Source organism: Podarcis bocagei (assembly GCF_964188305.1).
Source record: "Podarcis bocagei genome assembly, chromosome: 12".
NCBI lineage: Eukaryota > Metazoa > Chordata > Lepidosauria > Squamata > Lacertidae > Podarcis > Podarcis bocagei.
Genome location: NC_138137.1, coordinates 15,464,229 through 15,482,658, shown reverse-complemented (window position 1 = coordinate 15,482,658; position 18,430 = coordinate 15,464,229). Strand labels below are relative to the sequence as shown.

Below are 18,430 nucleotides of genomic sequence, written 5' to 3'. Positions count from 1 at the left end.
TATTTGTGGGGCATTGGAATGCGTTCATTTTTCCCCCCTTCAAAATATAGTCCGGCCCCCCACAAGGTCTGAGGAACAGTGGACCGCCCCCCTGCTGAAAACGTTTGCTGACCCCCATTCTAAGCCTAGGTAAATGGAGTCGGTTGTTGTCAGGATCTGTCTTGGGCAGCAACTGAGTCATCCTCCGAGTCTGTTGTTGTTGAGCAATACCAATAGGTTGTTGGCAGAGAACCGGGGAGCCTAATTTAGAGCAAAGACCTTTTAAAAAATCAAAGATGATTGATGTCTTAAATGGTGGCGTTACAGTACCAAAACAGCATTGTCAGTCCATATTTGGCTGTAAAAAGCATTAAAAAATAAAATTGGCGTTGGCAGATGCTCAGAATTCGGAGAGACGCTTTTAAAACACAATTTTCCTTAAGGGAAAAAGCAAAAGCTTGTCAATCACTTTTCTTTCATCTAACAAACAAACCTCGACGATTTTCTGCTACGGAGAATGGCCGTTTTCCTTCTCCCACAAGATGGCAGACTTCATCAAGTGAAAATCTCAAAAGTCTGTTTAGTTGGGTGAGAAGAGAAGACCGCTTCTTGCCGCGCAGTTTTTTTTGAGAGTGCTCCACCTGCACACAAACGTGTGAATATAAAACAACAACAACACACATTTATGCAAAAATAGAATATCATACAAGGAAGCCATAATTATTTCTAGTTCTTTCTGGATGTACAAACCACAGTAGACCCATGTCTGCCCATGCTGAATGTGTGAAACAGCTGAGAACCAGAGAAAACGTTGAGTCTTTTGTGTTTGGAAATCTCTGTTGAACTCACCAGTGATCCTTGCTGGCTAGTTTTGGTCAAAAGTCCCTGTCTGCCTTGCCTTCTTTGCAATGGTGTTGGAAGGTTCTGATCTCTTTGAGAAGGCAGCTGCAGGGAATGAATGAATGATGATGATGGTGATAATAATAATGATAATAATAATAATAAATAAATACACAGCGAAAGCTTAAAATCCAAGGCATTGCACAGTTGAAGTGTCCAATGTTGAATTAGAAGCAAATTGAAAAAAAAATATTTTCAAAAGTTTAAATCAAAGGCTTTGCACAGTCATAACATCCAGCGTGGAATTAGAAGCCAGGTGGAATAAAAATGTTTTCAAAAGCTTAAAATCCAAGGCTTTGTGCATCTGAAATGTCCAACGCTGAATTAAAAGCCAGATGGAAAAAAAAACATTTTCACTGTCTGCCTGAGAAAACTCCGGGATAATGGTGCTCATCTAAGCTCTTTTGGGAGGGAATCCATAACTAGGGGGCTGTCACCGAAAAGGCCCTTTCCAGTTGTCCACATTCCGCAGTAACACTTTACCTGATTGGCTCCTTGCTTGTCTGTACAGGCAGCAGCCATTGGAGGCTCAGTGAGGGCAGCCGACCTAGCCAGCACCCCAGTTCCGAGCTTGCTTTGTGAAACCTCCCCAGAAACTTCATTTGGTTGCACCTAAGGGACCTGATGGGAAGCACTGTCTTCTTCCAAGCCAGGCTTGAGCAGAGCGAGTGTAAGAGTGGCCTTGCGGGATTGCGCTCAGGGAATCCACCTGCATCGGACCCAGGGCCTTACGTGAGTGGCCTCGGGTTCAAGAGTCGTAAAACAGCAGCACCCCTCTCCATGCCACCGCGCAAACTCCATTTTGAAACAGAGAAGCGTGAAAAGACATTTCTTGATATGGCGTTGCTCCCCAAAGACCAAAAATGCTTTCAGGTCTCACTAGGAGACAGTTACAGCACGGATTCTGCAAGCCTCAATTCCTTCCTCGCTTCCATTTAAGACACCCATTTGAGGAGGAAACTCACAGGTGAATCTGTTCTCTTGTATATGTTCTCCTGCTTCCAAAGCTCGAGTTTTTTGTTGGTGTTGACCTTTAAAGCCCTAAACGGTCTCGGCCCAGTAGACCTGAAGGAGCGTCTCCAGCCCCATCGTTCTGCCCGGACGCTGAGGTCCAGCACCGAGGGCCTTCTGGCGGTTCCCTCATTGCGAGAAGCAAAGCTACAGGGAACCAGGCAGAGGGCCTTCTCGGTAGTGGCGCCCACCCTGTGGAACGCCCTCCCATCAGATGTCAAAGCGATAAACAACTACCTGACATTCAGAAGACATCTTAAATCAGCCCTGTTCAGGGAAGTTTTTAATGTGTGACATTTTAGTGTATTTTTGGTCTTTGTGGAAGCCGCCCAGAGTGGCTGGGGAAACCCAGCCAGATGGGTGGGGTACAAATAATAAATTATTATTATCATCATCATCAAAGTGGAAGTTTTGGGCCTGTTTTGAAGGATCTTAACAGTGCTGATACCTCTGGGAATAACGTCAACGGATCTCCATTTGAAGAGGAGGGGCAGGAGAAGAGTGAGCCAGGGAGGTTGGCATGGAAAGAGCTCCCCAAGGCTTGCTTGAACCCAAAATGATTTTCCCTCGCTCTCTGCACTTTGAACAGCAGCAGCCCTTCGTGCCACGGCACAAACGGCTGTTGAAACACCCACTCACCATATACAGGTGGAAGGGGAAAAATTGTGAGAAATCTAAGAGTGGGGCGGGGGGGGGGGGGACCGCTCTGAGACGTGTGGAAATAGCTGCTCTGCTTTTTGGATCCTGACCAAAACAAACAGCTTTTCTAATCGGCTTCATTATCTACGAGTTGTCACTCAAAAACGGTTCAAATTTTACTCGGAAGAATTTCCGGACCCAATTATCGCGGGGTGGGGCTTTCCTCGCCTGCAGACATTTCCTCCGTTGGCAGAGCAAGGCTGTCGGGCGGCACGAAAACGTTCTCTAGTTATGTGACCGTTAATGCTTAATTTCAGGAAGGAAGTCTTTGGGGCAGATATCTAAGCATTGCAAATGTGGTGGGTTTTTTTTTTGTGTGTGTGTGTGTGTGTGTGTTCGTTCCCTTCTTCTTCACCTTCTCTGCATTTTCCTTATTGCTAATCTCCAAGTGGTTTCTCGTTGATTTCAAAATGCATACCCTCCAACATTTCTCCAATGAAAATAGGGATGTCCCATTCAAATTAATAAATAATAATAATAATAATAATTTTACCTTTTATACCCCGTCCAGCTGACTGGGTTGCCCCAGCAACTCTGGGCAGCTTCTAACATACACAAAAACATAATGAACATTAAAAGCATTTTTTAAAAAAACCTTCCCTATACAGTGGCACCTCGGATTACATACGCTTCAGGTTACATACGCTTCAGGTTACAGACTCCGCTAACCCAGAAATAGTACCTCAGGTTAAGAACTTTACCTCAGGATGAGAACAGAAATTGCGCGGAGGCGGTTGGAGGCCCCATTAGCTAAAGTAGTGCTTCAGGTTAAGAACAGTTTCAGGTTAAGAGCGGACCTCCGGAACGAATTAAGTACTTAACCTGAGGTACCACTGTTCAGGGCTGCCTTCAGATGGCTCGGGGGGGGGGGCGGATAACTCCATACCCTTCAACATTTCTCCAATGAAAATAGGGACGTCCTAAGGAAAAGCGGAACATTCCAGGACCAAATCAGAAACTGGGGCGACTGTCCCTGGAAAATAAGGGCACTTGGTGGGTCTGACATAGGCTGTGGTTGGGGGGAGTGCTGAGAGGGTCCTTGCCCCCAATGTCGTCCCCTTATGACACCACTGTATGAAACAGAAGGAAGAAGGGTCCTATGCACTCTATCTGTGGCACGTCCATGTGAATCATTGTTTGTATACTGTCCGGTCCCATAAAGCCTCGTCCCGATACGAGGTTGTCAAAAGAAAACACTTGCCCCTGTTTTGTGTGCGCACGCATGTGCATCTTTTAAATATTTCCCCTCCTGCCTTTTGCTTCGCAGTCTTGCGTTTAACGGCATCACCACCGAAGGGGGGAAAAGCATCGCAGAAGCTATGAAGCACAACAGCACCGTGAATATATTTTGGTAAGGATCCGCTTGTTGGCAGATTCTGGGGAGGGGGGCAGCTTCGCGGGGCTCGCCTCTCCTTACAAGGAGAGGGGACATGGATTTTACATGGCGGGTGCACCTCCCACAGTCCATACCAGATTCCAGAGTAGGCCTAGGTTGGAGTGGCAGATTTCTATGCGAGCTACATGAGGGAACTGGAAGGCTCACTTCGAGCACAGAAGAGGCCAAGGGACGCAGTGAGGAGAACAAATAAACCACAGCAGGAAACTCTTCAGATCTTGTTTAGGGCATTTTTACCCTATCGCATGAGACCAATAGCGGCCCCTCCCCTCCAGGCTGACAATCAAAAAGACGACACAAAAGGAAAGAGGTTTGAGGAGGGAAGAGGAAAACAAGCAAACCCTTAGAAAGTTACACCTAGGCTGAAACACAAGGTGGCGCTCCAGCCGTGGTTGGGGGCAACTCCTCTTTATCACTGGCCACGCCGACAGGGGCCTGTTGGGTGTCGGAGTCGAACGACACCCAGAGGACCACATGTTTTCAACCCCCAAGTTATGACGTAGCTCTTACGATGACCAGCTGGGACGGAAACAGCGGCCCTGTTTCCCCTGTCTCCCTCTGCAGCAGCCGGATAGGTTGAGTTTTGCATTCGGAAATCACCTCCCTTTTCCTTGTAGCGTGAGCCGTGGTCCTGTTTTTCGCAGCAAGACAGCCAAGCTAATGTGCCCCAGCCAGGAAGTGGTGGTGATCTAACAGCTTTGTACTTGTGAATTAGAAAAGCCAGTATCTCCTCCCAATGCCATGTTGCTGAGCTCTCAAGGGCCTGAGAATCTGACCAAATATGATTGATTGATTGATTGATTGATTGATTGATTGAATTTATATACCGCCCTATACCCGGAGGTCTCGGGGCGACTCACAGAATAAAATCAAGATGTAAAACCACAAAATACAGTGGAACCTCGGTTGTCGAACATAATCCGTTCCAGAAGACCATTCAACTTCCAAAACGTTCGACAACTGAGGTGCAATTGCTGGTTGGCAAAATCCATTGAAAAAATGGAGAAACGCGCCTCAGAAGCTGTTTGACTTCTGAGGCGCGTTCAGAAACGGAAGCATTCACTTCCAGGTTATGGTGTTCGAAAGCCAAAACGTTTGACGTCTGAAGCGTTTGACAACTGAGGTTCCACTGTACATAATGAAAATGAAAACAACAACCCAATAGCCCCCCCCCCCACAAAAAACCCCACATTTTAAAAGGGCATAGGATGTCAATCAGATCAACCAAAGGCCTGGTTAAAAAGGAACGTTTTTGCCTGGTGCCTAAAGGTGTATAACGAAGGCGCCAGGCGAACTTCCCTGGGGAGAGCATTCCACAGACGGGGAGCCACTGCAGAGAAGGCCCTGTTCTCGTGTTGGCACCCTCCGGACCTCTTGAGGAGGAGGCACACAAAGAAGGGCCTCAGAAGGTGATCTCAGGGTCCGGGTAAGTTCATATGGAAAGAGGCAGTCCTTGAGGTATTGCAGTCCTGAGCCGTGGTGTGTGTGTGTGTGTGTGTGTGTGTGTGTGTGGTTTGTAACCCACCATGGTTTTCCTAGCATTTCAGTGTGTTCCGAGTAGTTTTGGGAGAGTAATTCACCACCCAACCTCCACATTCACATGGTTTCAATTCTTGGTTCCATGTCCTCCTTAAGAGCACTTCCTCAGCGGCAGCCATTGGCTTCTGAACGTGTCGCTTCTGCCTTCTGCTGATAAGGCCCTGCGGGCTTGTTCTAGCAGCCCAAGGATGTCTGAGCTAGCAAGAACCAGCGTCAGAGCTGAGACCACATCCAACCCCAGGGAGCAGCAGCGAGTTTTTAAAAAGTAAACACTTTTAAGTATCCCCGGTATTAAAAGCAGCTGATTAAGTTGACTAAATCTGATGATTAAATGAATCCAAAATGAACTCAGGAGCGTACGGTGAGAGATTTACCGTATTTTTCGCTCTATAAGATGCACTTTTCCCCCTCCAAAAATGAAGGAGGAATGCGTGTGCGTCTTATGGAACTAATGCAGGCGCCATGGCTTCAGCGATAGCAACGTGAAGCCTCCGAAGCGCAGTGGGAGCGCTCCTGCTGCGCTCCGGAGGCTTCGCGTTGCTTTCACTGAAGCCAGAAGAGCGAGAGGAATCAGTGTGCACCGATCCCTCTTGCTCTCCTGGCTTTGGTTCGCTGGAGAGGCGCTGCGCAGAGAGGGAGAGAATTTTTTTTACTTGTTCTCCCCCTCTAAAACTAGGTGCGTCCTATGGTCGGGTGCGTCCTATAGAGCGAAAAATACGGTGAATGTGGAAAGGGATGGAAGGCTAGAGAGAAACAGTGCTGGAGGGGTGTATAGCTAGATTTTTAAACCCTAAATTACAGAACCCTGGAGGAAAGAGGGATCTTCAGTGGAGAGCAAGAGACATTTCCTCCTCCCAAACCGAGTTATCCAGGTAGATGAGTCTTTATCCCATTGTGTTAACATACAGGGCAGACCAATGGAGCTTTTGTAGCACTTCTTTTTTATTTGTTATTCCACTCTTCATTTAAAAGAAATCCCAGCACAGATGACAGCAAACATCAGCAAGCAGCGAACGATCTAGCATTAGCCAGGTGCGTTCGCACGGCCTTTTGTGGCACACCTGTAAGACACCCTGTAATTATCGTAAGGAATATCTTGCGACTCATTTGTGCCCCAGACATTCTCCCTCCTGCGCCTTTGAACCGGTTTTGAAGCAGGGACATTAAACACTCCACCTGACGCACTGGAAAGCCAAGCCCTCTCTTGTTCCACCATCGTTCTCACAATGCCTGGCTGATCACAACCACTGCGTTTCTGGGGACAATAAATTATTGTGCTTTTGGAACAGCCAGTCCCGGCGTTGACGGTAAAAGGGAGGCAACTTTGGATCGTGTCCCAAGTGGTGCCCGGGATCTGATGTAAGACAGCAGCAGCAGCAGCAGCAGCAGCAGCAGCAGAAGCAGAAGCAGAAGAAGAAGAAGAAGAAGAAGAAGAAGAAGAAGAAGAAGAGGAGTTTGGATTTGATATCCCGCTTTATCACTACCCTTAGGAGTCTCAAAGCGGCTAACATTCTCCTTTCCCTTCCTCCCCCACAACAAACACTCTGCGAGGTGAGTGGGGCTGAGAGACTTCAAAGAAGTGTGACTAGCCCAAGGTCACCCAGCAGCTGCAGGTGGAGGAGCAGAGACGCAAACCCGGTTCACCAGATTACGAATCCACCGCTCTTAACCACTACACCACACTGGCAGGCTGCGACTCTGTCAATGGCTTGAACCGTGAAGAGCTTGGGTTGAAGGAACAGCACCAGAGCGTCCTTTGTCCTAGGCTGCATTGCCCTGAAGAGAGAACCTGGGGGACCTATGGGCAGCCATGATCCTAGCTCCACAAACAAGGAAGAGAGGCAGATTCTTAGAAGTGTAGCTGCTCAGAGATAGCATCCTTTGGGGAACATGGATTGGAAGGACAAGAAACAGGACCTGCTACCCTCCGAGCAGACTTGACTAGATGACTCTTGGGGTCCCTTCGGACTCTACAATTCTACTTGTGTTGATAATTCATCAAGGGATCAATATAATGGGTGAACCGAGCAATAGATATAGGACATAATATAGATTTTAATCTCGGGGGGGGGACGACTTTGGAAGAGCAATCTGAAGTTTACAGCTTCAAGGAATGAGAACTACCTGAAAATGATTTACAGGTGGTATTTAACTCCAAGATGGGACGTGGGTGACGCTGTGGGTTAAACCACAGATCCTAGGACTTGCTGATCAGCGGTTCGAATCCCCACGACGGGGTGAGCTCCCGTTGTTCAGTCCCTGTTCCTGCCAACCTAGCAGTTTGAAAGCACGTCAAAGTGCAAGTAGATAAATAGGTACCGCTCCGGTGGGAAGGTAAACTGCGTTCCATGCTCTGCTTAGTCATGCTGGCCACATGACCCGGAAGCTGTATGCCGGCTCCCTCGGCCAATAAAGCGAGATGAGCGCCGCAACCCCAGAGTCGGCCACAACTGGACCTAATGGTCAGGGGTCCCTTTACCTTTACCTAGACTTGCTAAGATGTATAAGACTGAATTGGATAAGTGCTGGAGATGCAATGAGACTGAGGGTACGTGGTGGACTTGTAAAAGGGTAAAAGAGTATTGGGAAATAATTTATAATGAATTGAAAAAAAATGTTTAAAAGTACTTTTCCCAAAAAAAACCCAACCCAGAATCCTTTTCGTTGGGGATAATTCAGATGGAAATTCCCAGGTGTCAAAAAAGGTTATTTATGTATGCCACTACAGCGGTCCGTGTTTTGTTAGCCCAAAAATGGAAAACAAGCAAAATCCCAACTAAAGAAGAATGGCAACTTAAACTGATGGAAAATGTGCAGCTTGTGGACCTAACATATAGAATAAGAGAACAAGAAGAACATACGTTCAAAGAAGATTGGAATGCGTTTATTGAATATATGGGGGGGAATTGTATATATTTGAAAAAGTGGGCAGCATTCGGATAAATTCAACAGTGTCAATAAGTTTTGATGGATGTAATAATGGAATACTCAATGGTTTAGTTTATCTAAAATATGAAGGGATTTATGTTATGCAAAATGAACAATGGAAAGAAGAGAAGGGAAGTCATTGATATTTTACGGTGGCTTATGAATGAATATTCTAAAATGTAAAATAGAAAATTTGATAAAAATTATGGAAAAAGAAACAGGACCTGCAACAAAGTGTTGCAGTTTATTCCCACATCCCAAGGGGAGTGCTTCTGTTGTGCCAGCCAGCCCTCTTGCAGGCTGTGTCATTCCATCTCCCCTCAGTTTTTTTTCCATTTCTAGCTAAAGCTCAACATTCTGTCGCTTCTGGGCATGCGTGACCCTCTGTTGTCATCCCCTTGGGTTGGTTGGTTCATTTTTAGGGCTCTCCCAGAATATTGGGACCTAGAAGAACTGCTCCCAGAAGTGCAAGCTGGATTTAGAAGAGGCAGAGGAACCAGAAACCAAATTGCAAACATGTCCTGGATTATGGACAAAGCTAGAGAGTTCCAGAAAGACATCTACTTCTGCTTCATTGCATAGTTATGGTTTTCCCAGTAGTGATTTATGGAAGTGAGTGCTGGACCATAAAGAAGGCTGATCACCAAAGAATTGATGCTTTTGAATTATGGTGCTAGAGGAGACTCCCGTGGACTGCAAAAAGATCAAACCTCTCCATTCTGAAGGAAATCAGCCCTGAGTGCTCACTGGAAGGACAGATTGTGAAGCTGAGGCTCCAATACTTTGGCCACCTCATGAGAAGAGAAGACTCCCTGGAAAAGACCCTGGTGTTGGGAAAGATGGAGGGCACAAGGAGCAGGGTACGACAGAGGACGAGATGGTTGGATAGTGTTCTCGAAGCTACCAGCATGAGTTTGACCAAACTGCGGGAGGCAGTGGAAGACAGAAATGCCTGGCGTGCTCTGGTCCATGGGGTCACGAGGAGTCGGACACGACTAAACAACAACAACAAAGAAGAACTGCCTTGTGCTGAATCAAAGCCATTGGTCCATCCAGTTCAGTATTACCTACACTGACTGACAGCATCTCTGCAGGGTTTCATGCAGAGACTTCTCCCAGCCCAACTGGAGGTGCTGGGATTTGAACCCAGGACCTTTTGCATGCAAATCAAGTGCTTCATCCACCCCTATACCACATAATACATCACAACCGCTCTTGTTTCTCGGCGGCTCCTCTGTCTTCATTTCTGTCAGCACTCACTGCCTGTTGTTAGAGAGCTCGTTTCTTCATTTCCCAGGGAGATTCGATTGGTGCCTTCATTATACGCCTTTAGGCGCCAGGCAAAAAACGTTTCTCTTTAACCAGGCCTTTAGGGCTGATTGACATACAATGCCCTTTAAAAATGTGTCAGGGAGGAGATTTTGGCGTTATTCTTGTTTTTATTTTTATTATGTACCATATTTTTTTGCTCTATAACACTCACTTTTTCCCTCCTAAAAAGTAAGGGGAAATGTGTGTGCGTCTTATGGAGCGAATGCAGGCTGCGCAGCTATCCCAGAAGCCAGAACAGCAAGAGGGATTGCTGCTTTCGCTGCGCAGCGAATCCTCTTGCTGTTCTGGCTTCTGGGATTCAGAATATATTTTTGTTGTTGTTTTCCTCCTCCAAAAACTAGGTGCGTCTTGTGGAGCGAAAAATACGCTATTTTGCGTTTTTAATATTGTTATTTTTATCCGTGAACTACGCTGAGACATGTGGATAAATTATTTTTATTTAAATAATTTTTATTTGGCTTTACAAGTATGAGTATAACAATACAAAGTACATATCTATATTTAGAGATTCCTCTGAATCTCTGGACTTCCCACCTTCCTCCTCCATAGGTCCTATTGTCAATGTTTTCAACTGCATATTATTCAGTAATCCATATTTTATGTCACTCCATTGTCTCCTTAGTACTTGCTACATTACAAGTGCTCTTGCAATCCTGCTAATGTTTTCATCTGCTTACAGTGGTCTCCTAGATAAGTTATAAATGTTTCCCATTCTTTAGTAAAAGTTTTGGTCTTCTTGGTTCCTGAGCTTTCCAGTCAGTTTTGCCATTTCAGCTTGGTTCAACAGCTTAGTTTGCCATTCTTCTCTGATAGGGACTTCATCTTCTTTCCATCTTTGGGCTAGTAGCGTACGTGCGACTGTCATCGCATACATGAAAAGTCTTTTGCTCCTTTGGAATATCGGTACCTACAATTCCTAATAGAATAGCTTCTAGGCTGGTTTGGTTTTTTTAAAAAAAGTTATTTTAAACATTTTTTTCAATCCATTATACTGTATAAGGGCAGCATAAAATTTTAATTAATTAATTGATTAACTAACTAATAATTTGCAGCTAGCAACAAGCCTCCTGAGCTTGTTAAAATGCTTTGTGGACAACCTATTTGTAGCTTCTGTATATATGCTCCACTTTCCCCGTTCTAACCCCAAAAGAAGGGGAGAGCCGTACATAGCAGCTTACAAAAGAAAATAAAAGACTAACTTTAAAAAGGCAATTATTCTCCATTAACCCAGCCTGGGGCTGCTTGGTCAAGCGTTGAGCTATAAATGCCTTTAATCTCTATGGAGAGAAGGTGGAAGACCAGTTTTGGTGTGGTCCTAATGGCTAAACCTATTTTCCTATTGGAAAACTCGCTAGGAGTTTTCCAAGCTGCCCTCCTCTCCACCAGCCATTCCCATGAATGCTTTCCATGGCAGCATTTTTATTTTTATTTTAAAAAGGCAAAACCAGAAACCCTTCCTTGATCACATGGAAATGCCTTAGGCATGTGGGGGTGAGTGGGTCTCCATCTCACTTGCATTAAAAAACAACAACAACCCTTCCTTTTTCAAACGAATGCTGAAATCTTAGCAAAGTGTAAGTTTGCTTGAACGCAATGACGCCCACAATGGCTGTACTGTCAATCACTTGGCAGACCTTTTAGACATGCGCATCTAGCCGAAGAGTTTCCATTTCATTCCTGGCTAGCCAGGATTTTTAATAAAATTGCACCTATGCCAGCAAAGAAGAAATTCCTTTTTTTCCCCCCAAACCATAGGACGGCCATACACTCTCAGGACTGAAAAAAGGAGGTTCTTTTTACCATATGTAGTGGTCTTGTAGTAAGGTTAAAGCTTACTGGGAAATGATATATAACGAAATGAAAAGGATGTTTAAAATAACCATTGTAAAAAAAATACCCCAGAAGCTTTTCTTTTGGGAATTATAGGGACAGAACTACCTAAACTACAGTGGTACCTCGGGTTAAGTACTTAATTAGTTCCGGAGGTCCGTTCTTAACCTGAAACTGTTCTTAACCTGAAGCACCACTTTAGCTAATGGGGCCTCCAGCTGCCGCTGCGCTGCCGGAGCATGATTTCTGTTCCCATCCTGAAGCAAAGTTCTTAACCTGAAGCACTATTTCTGAGTTAGCGGAGTCTGTAACCTGAAGCGTATGCAACCTGAAGCGTATGTATCCCAAGGTACCACTGTATATAGAAACGTAGTCCTGTATGCGACTACAGTGGCCAGAATGTTACTTGCCCCAAAATGGAAAGAAGCAGAAGTCCTATCAAAGGAGGACTTGATACAAAAACTTATGGAATATGCAGAAATGGCAAAACCTACCAGAAGAATAAGAAATCAAGATAAAAAACTTTTTATAAAAGAATGGCAATGGTTTATGGAAAATTTACAGATAAATTTCAAAGAGATAAAAACACTGGAAGGATAATTCTAATAACTTGCAGTTTCATAAGAGTATATATTTAAAGAAGATGAATAAATGAGGACATTAAGTTAATTTGGACTTGCAGAAGATATTAAAAAATAAATTGAAGGAACCGCAGAAAGAGGGGGAAGGAAGTCAACTTTTGAAATGTGAAAATGATTGTAAAATTAGTTAAATATATACACTTGAAAAGTAGATTAAAAAAATTTTTTAAGAAAAAAAAAGAAAATCCTGTTTGCTTCTCTCACCAGGCTAACAAAGAATGAGTTGGATGACGAAGCAGCCGAATGCTTTGCTGAAATGGTAAAGGTCAACAAGCGATTGGGTCATCTATGGTGAGTTGTCTTGGCTCGCGGAGAAGGCACTCTTGAGTCACTGCCTCAGGCTACGAGTCACATTTCAGTCACTGTACATTTTCTATACAAGGACCCAACCCTGAGCTTTGGGCTCCTTTTGACAGAAAGGTCAACGGAAGCCCTTAATTTGCATCGAGGCATCAGATTCGTGCTGATCTAAAGTTGGAGTGCCTCATTCTTCACAATTCCTGGGAGGAGTTGCTGAACCAATGACTAGGAGAGGAATCAGTTGAACTTTTCAAGGATTCCTATGCAGATGACATGTATAAAAATGTGGCAAACCATCAAATGTTAAAAACCTCCCATTAGAGGGCTGCCTTCAGATGTCTTCTAAAAGTTGTGTGGTTCTTTATCTCCTTGACATCTGATGGGAGGGCGTTCCACCGGGTGGCTGCCACTGCCGAGAAGGCCCTCTGCCTGGTTCCCTGTAACCTCACTTCTTGCAGGGAAGGAACTGCCAGAAGGCACTCGGCGCTGGACCTCAGTGTCCGGGCAGAACCATGGGGGTGGAGACACTCCTTCAGGTATACAGGACCGAGGCCATTTAGGGCTTTAAAGGCCAGCACCAACACTTTGAATTGTGCTCGGAAATGTACTGGGAGCCAATGTAGGTCTTTTAGGTCCAGTGTTTCTGTGGTCTCGGCGGCCGCTCCCAGTCACCAGTCTGGCTGCTGCATTCTGGATTAGTTGTGGTTTCCGGGTCACCTTCAAAGGTAGCCCCATGTAGAGCGAATTGCAGTGATCCAAGCAGGAGATAACTAGAGCATGTACCACTCTGGCGAGACAGTCTGCGGGCAGGTAGGGACTCAGCCTGCGTACCAGATGGAGCTGATAAACAGCTGCCCTGGACACAGATGTCCCATGTACACAGTGTTTAGTTTAATCACCACCAGCAAAATGTAAGGCTTGGCTCTCGTTTGTTTAGGGATCTACCCCATTGTCAGTAATGCTGACATTTCCTTTTGTCTGTGTGTTGTGTTTTTCCATATTACAGTGGTGCCTCGGGTTAAGTACTTAATTCGTTCCGGAGGTCTGTTCTTAACCTGAAACTGTTCTTAACCTGCAGCATCACTTTAGCTAATGGGGCCTCCTGCTGCTGCTGGAGCACAATTTCTGTTTTCATCCTGAAGCAAAGTTCTTAACCCGAGGTACTATTTCTGGGTTAGCGGAGTCTGTAACCTGAAGCGTATGTAACCTGAAGCATATGTAACCTGAGGTACCACTGTATAAACAAATTACCCTTGAGTGACTAATGTTAAAGAAATAAATGTCTTGAAGCTTTTTTTAAAAAAAATGAAAAAATAAATTGCAGTGTTCTGGGCAAAGGAAAACAGGAGAGATTGAACTCCAAGGTGACTTTACATATTTTTGATGGTTGGCCCCTCTGAGCCAGTCTCTTCCTGCCTCCTCTCTTGCGGTGCCAGCCCAAAGTGGCCAGTGAATTGCCTTCCCCGGCCGTCGCTTTGGATCCATCATGAATAATCCCCCAGACAGCTGCTCTCCTGTGATCAGAGAGCAGCTGTGTGGTCAATTATACAATTAAGCTCAGTAACCCTGAAAGACGCCCGTGCACTTTAGACTGAAGAGGCTTGGAGCCTCTTGGCTGCGCTTCTATGGGGGGATTGTCTGATGCCAAGCAGGCCAGCCATGCAGATGGAAATCAGAAACCACCAGTTCCTGGCAAGACCCCAGCCTTGTTCAGCAAAAAGGAGTGTTGATTTTCCGCTTTAGACGCACCGTGCCCAAGCCAAGTGCGTGACAGGCAGGACGCTGTGGACCAGGCGCAAACAGAGAGTGTTTTCTCCGGCGCTGAGGGCTTTCCTTTCTTTCTCTCTCTTCTAGGCTTATCCAGAATCAGATTACCATCAGAGGTGCCAAGTGCCTGGCGGATGCTCTCAAGCACAATACGGCCATTAAAGAGATCTGGTAAGGGTGACGGCTGTGCGGCTTTCCAAAGTGTGGTAGTCACACTCCAACTGTCTGCTTAGACACATGTGCAGGATCTTGCCTAGTTAGACGGGGAGCCTGCAATTACTAGTTGCTGCATCAGTCAAGTCTCTCCAGATGCGTCTTAACCAGTGTTAGAAACCGCGATATGAAAGCTGGGAGATAAATGGTACCTTAAACTGAGGTTATGGGCGCAACAACAGAATGTCTAGGCACGCTATTTTATAACAAGAATATGAAAATGAAAGAACTGCAGCTAAAGTATTATGTTGGTTTTTCACATGTTCTAGTCCTTCCCCTGCCCACTCCCCTAATATTCTTAAGAGGGTCTCTTCTCCAGTCTTCAGAGAGTAGCTGGAAGTGGGGAGACAGAAAAGGGTCCTCCTTTCCTTCCACTCTTTCAGTTTTAACCCAAAATCTTAGGCGTAGTATTGCACCCAGAGGTCAGAAGCTCCTCATGCTGATGAAATTCCCTGTTGCAAAATACGCCTAGGACAATGGGAGTTTCAAACACTGGTCTTAACTAGCCACCTAAAACTGTACAGAGATGGGGCCAGGGGCATTTTAGTAGGGAGGGAGTTCTATGTCTTAAAGGAGCCACCACTGAAGAGGCCATTTCCCAGGCCTCATCCTGAGAAAGGACCACCAGGAGGGTCTCACCTCCTGACCTCAGAGCACAAGTAGGTAGATGTGGAGGAAGGCATTCTTGCAGATAGTTGTGCTTCGATATCTGCCCTGTTCTGCTGAGCCCAGAGCACATCAACTAGGTGAAATTCTTGCACCAGAAAGAAGAGAGCCTTAGCTTATATCTTAGAATAGAATCATAGAATCATAGAGTTGGAAGAGACCACAAGGGCCATCGAGTCCAACCCCCTGCCAAGCAGGATCTTAGGCATTGTGATCTAAAGGGATGTGCGTGACTTTCAATATCTTTTAGTATTGCCTACTACGGGCTAAGCATTCCCAAGAGATGAAAAGCTCTTGGATTTCTCTAGGTGGAAATTTCACGTCCTCGTCAGAAACCAGGACTACCTTGCGCTGTTCATCCCAAAACAAACAGGCTATAGGAAGAGCGCCAAAGGAAAGAGAGCGAGAGAACCTGCAGAAACAGCTGCTTTATTTTAATTTCTCTTTCCCTCCCTCTTTCCACCTCCAACAGCTTAAATGGAAACCTAATAAGCCAAGAGGACGCAAAAACGTTTGAAGATGAAAGGAGGCTCGTTTTCTTTTGAGATGGGGGCGAGAGATCAGGTTGGACGGCTGTCGAGATGCCAGGCCTTTGGAACAGTGGTGGCTGAAGCCCGAATGCAATGCCCAGTTGAATCGAGGGTGGAAGACGTGTGCCTTACGTTGTGCTTTAAAAAAATAAAATATCTCCTTGGTGCTGTTTTTACATCTTGTAACAGAGGCTTGACGGTAGTTGTTGCCTTAATAACTAACCATTTGCACCCTACTTCAAAGGGGGGAGTCGTGCATCAACCAACACAACCGTTTGTTGTTACTTTATTATGTACATACTAAAAAAAAGGGATGCGGGTGGCACTGTGGGTTAAACCACAGAGCCTAGGACTTGCCAATCAGAAGGTCGGCGGTTCGAATCCCTGTGATGGGATGAGCTCCCGTCGCTCGGTCCCTGCTTCTGCCAACCTAGCAGTTTGAAAGCATGCAGTGCAAGTAGATAAATAGGTACCACTCTGGCGGGAAGGTAAATGGCGTTTCCGTGTGCTGCTCTGGTTCGCCAGAAGCGGCTTAGTCATGCTGGCCACAGGAAGCTGTACTCCCTCGGCCAGTAAAGCAAGATGAGCACCGCAACCCCAGAGTAATGGTCAGGGGTCCCTTTACCTTTACCTAGATGCTAAAAAATTTCTCTCTCTCTCTCTCTCTCTCTCTCTCTCTCTCTGTGTGTGTGTGTGTGTGTGTGTGTGAAAAGAGAGAGAGATTTATGAAGTGATGTGGTTAAAAAAAAAGTATGTAGGACATTCACAAGCTAAGAGCAATTTCAACTGGCAGTTGAGCAAGTCAGTATCATTCATCCAAGTCTGGGATAGCTCACTCAGTAAAGGATGAGACTCTTAACCTCAAGGTCATGTGTTTGAGCCCCATGTTCATTGCTGGGGGTTGGACTTGATGACCCTTGTGGTACCTTCCAACTCTACAGTTCTATGGTTCTATTTTCGATTATTCTATTTTTAGTTCCTTTCTGCTCTATCTGCAATGACAGCATTTTCTTGACTTGAGCCTTCATCAGCCTTGGCTCGTGTGTGATCTGTTCGTGATCTTTGGCAGGAGGGGTCGAGAGTCCAGTCTGCAGAGAGACAGGGAAGTGGGAGGGGGAGAGAAAGGAGACAAACACCATGCTATAGGGCTAGGCGGAAGCTCCACTTTGGCTGGCAAGAAACCCCTCATGCCATGCCAACAAACCTCTAGCGAGCGAGTGCTGTGTGTGCCTGTCATTGCTTGCCACCTCCTGGGGTGCAGGCAGCGCTGTGGTCTAAACCACGGAGCCTCTTGGGCTTGCTGATCGGAAGGCTTGCTGATCCCCACGATGGGGTGAGCTCCCGTTGCTCTGTCCCAGCTCCTGCCAACCTAGTAGTTCGAAAGCACACCAGTGCATGTAGATAAATGGGTACCACAATGCCGGAAAGGTAAACGGCATTTCTGTGCACTCTGGTTTCCATCCCGTTGTGCCAGAAGCAGTTTAATCATGCTGGCCACATGACCTGGAAAGCTGTTTGTGGACAAACGCCAGCTCCCTCAGCCTGAAAGTAAGATGAGCACCACAACCCCATAGTCGCCTTTGACTGGACTTAACCGTCCAGGGGTCCTTTACCTTTACTTTTTTACACTGAGTCCAGTCAGTTGTTAACATAAACAAATAATCAAGTTTATTTTTAAATGCAGAAACAAGCTTATGGTTACAGTTAATTTTACTTGGCAGTTTCTTATTCTTAGTTCCTAACAACTCCAAACTGATCATTCCAACTATCTATCTGACTCCACCTAACAATTCCTCTCACTCTCTCACAATACAACTCTACCAACCCACACCTAAACCTCCCTCTTCCTTCTTCAACTCCCAAACCTCAACTCCCAACTCTCAAACCTCAACCCAACTGACTTTCAAAACCTCCCACTCTAACTTTTATTCCCCCCTTGCATTCTCACTGGCCAATCACATCACACTTATTTTAACCCTTTCCTTATGACCCATCCTAGGAGGCAAACGCCACAGTGCTCTCCAGGTGAGCTCGCTGGGGCTGATGGGAACTGTAATCCAAAATACCTGGAAAGCAGCTTGGGTTATGGGGGGTGTCGTTTGCCTTCATCTGTGCTTCACTTGCAAACAGATCAGAACGCAACAGATGATGTCCTGCAAACGTGGTGCCAGCAAATAAGGATCAAGGCTCCACAAACAGTGACGGTCATATCACCTCCCTGCAGACTTTGTGCAAACAAATTGGGGCGAATGCTCAGCAAACAGGTCGGTTTAGAAGCAAGCCGGGTCCTTGGTCGTATTAAAAGTAGTGCAGCCATACCCTTGGGGGCCAAGCAAAAGAGCAACTGAGTTTATGCAGAGCCGTTGGGGACTGGGCAGAGGGGAAAAGGTGGAGACCGCCTCCTCACCCTGACCTTCCAGGGAGGAGAAAGAGGAAGACAATTTAGATTTACAACGGGTTTGAGGGAGGTCGCAGCTCAGAGGCAGATGAGGGGGAAAGCTGGAAAATCATGAGAGAGCCAGAACAACGCCCAACGTCATTAGAAAGAGTTCCAGACCCTCCTCCCAGAACCCAGCAAGCCTTAAAAGTAGGAGAGCAAAGACAGAGGGCACATAGATCACCTGTAGGAGGTGATGAGGATGATGAATGAGGAAATGGGGGGTGGAGAGTCACTTGGGACAACACCCTTATCCCAGAGG

The 18,430-nt window shown here is 45.9% G+C and overlaps 1 protein-coding gene across 2 annotated transcripts in view; it reads left to right on the top strand.

Moving 5' to 3' along the window:
* Positions 1-15,917, top strand: part of NOD1 (nucleotide binding oligomerization domain containing 1) — a 39,326-nt gene extending 23,409 nt beyond the window's left edge. For both annotated transcript variants that reach the window (XM_081164439.1, XM_081164440.1), the window contains 4 exons: positions 3,857-3,940; positions 12,463-12,546; positions 14,410-14,493; positions 15,674-15,917. In XM_081164439.1, the coding sequence (XP_081020565.1) occupies positions 3,857-3,940; positions 12,463-12,546; positions 14,410-14,493; positions 15,674-15,746 (325 nt within the window). In that variant the 3' untranslated portion in view covers positions 15,747-15,917. The remainder of the gene's footprint in view (positions 1-3,856; positions 3,941-12,462; positions 12,547-14,409; positions 14,494-15,673) is intronic.
* Positions 15,918-18,430: the final 2,513 nt, after the last annotated feature.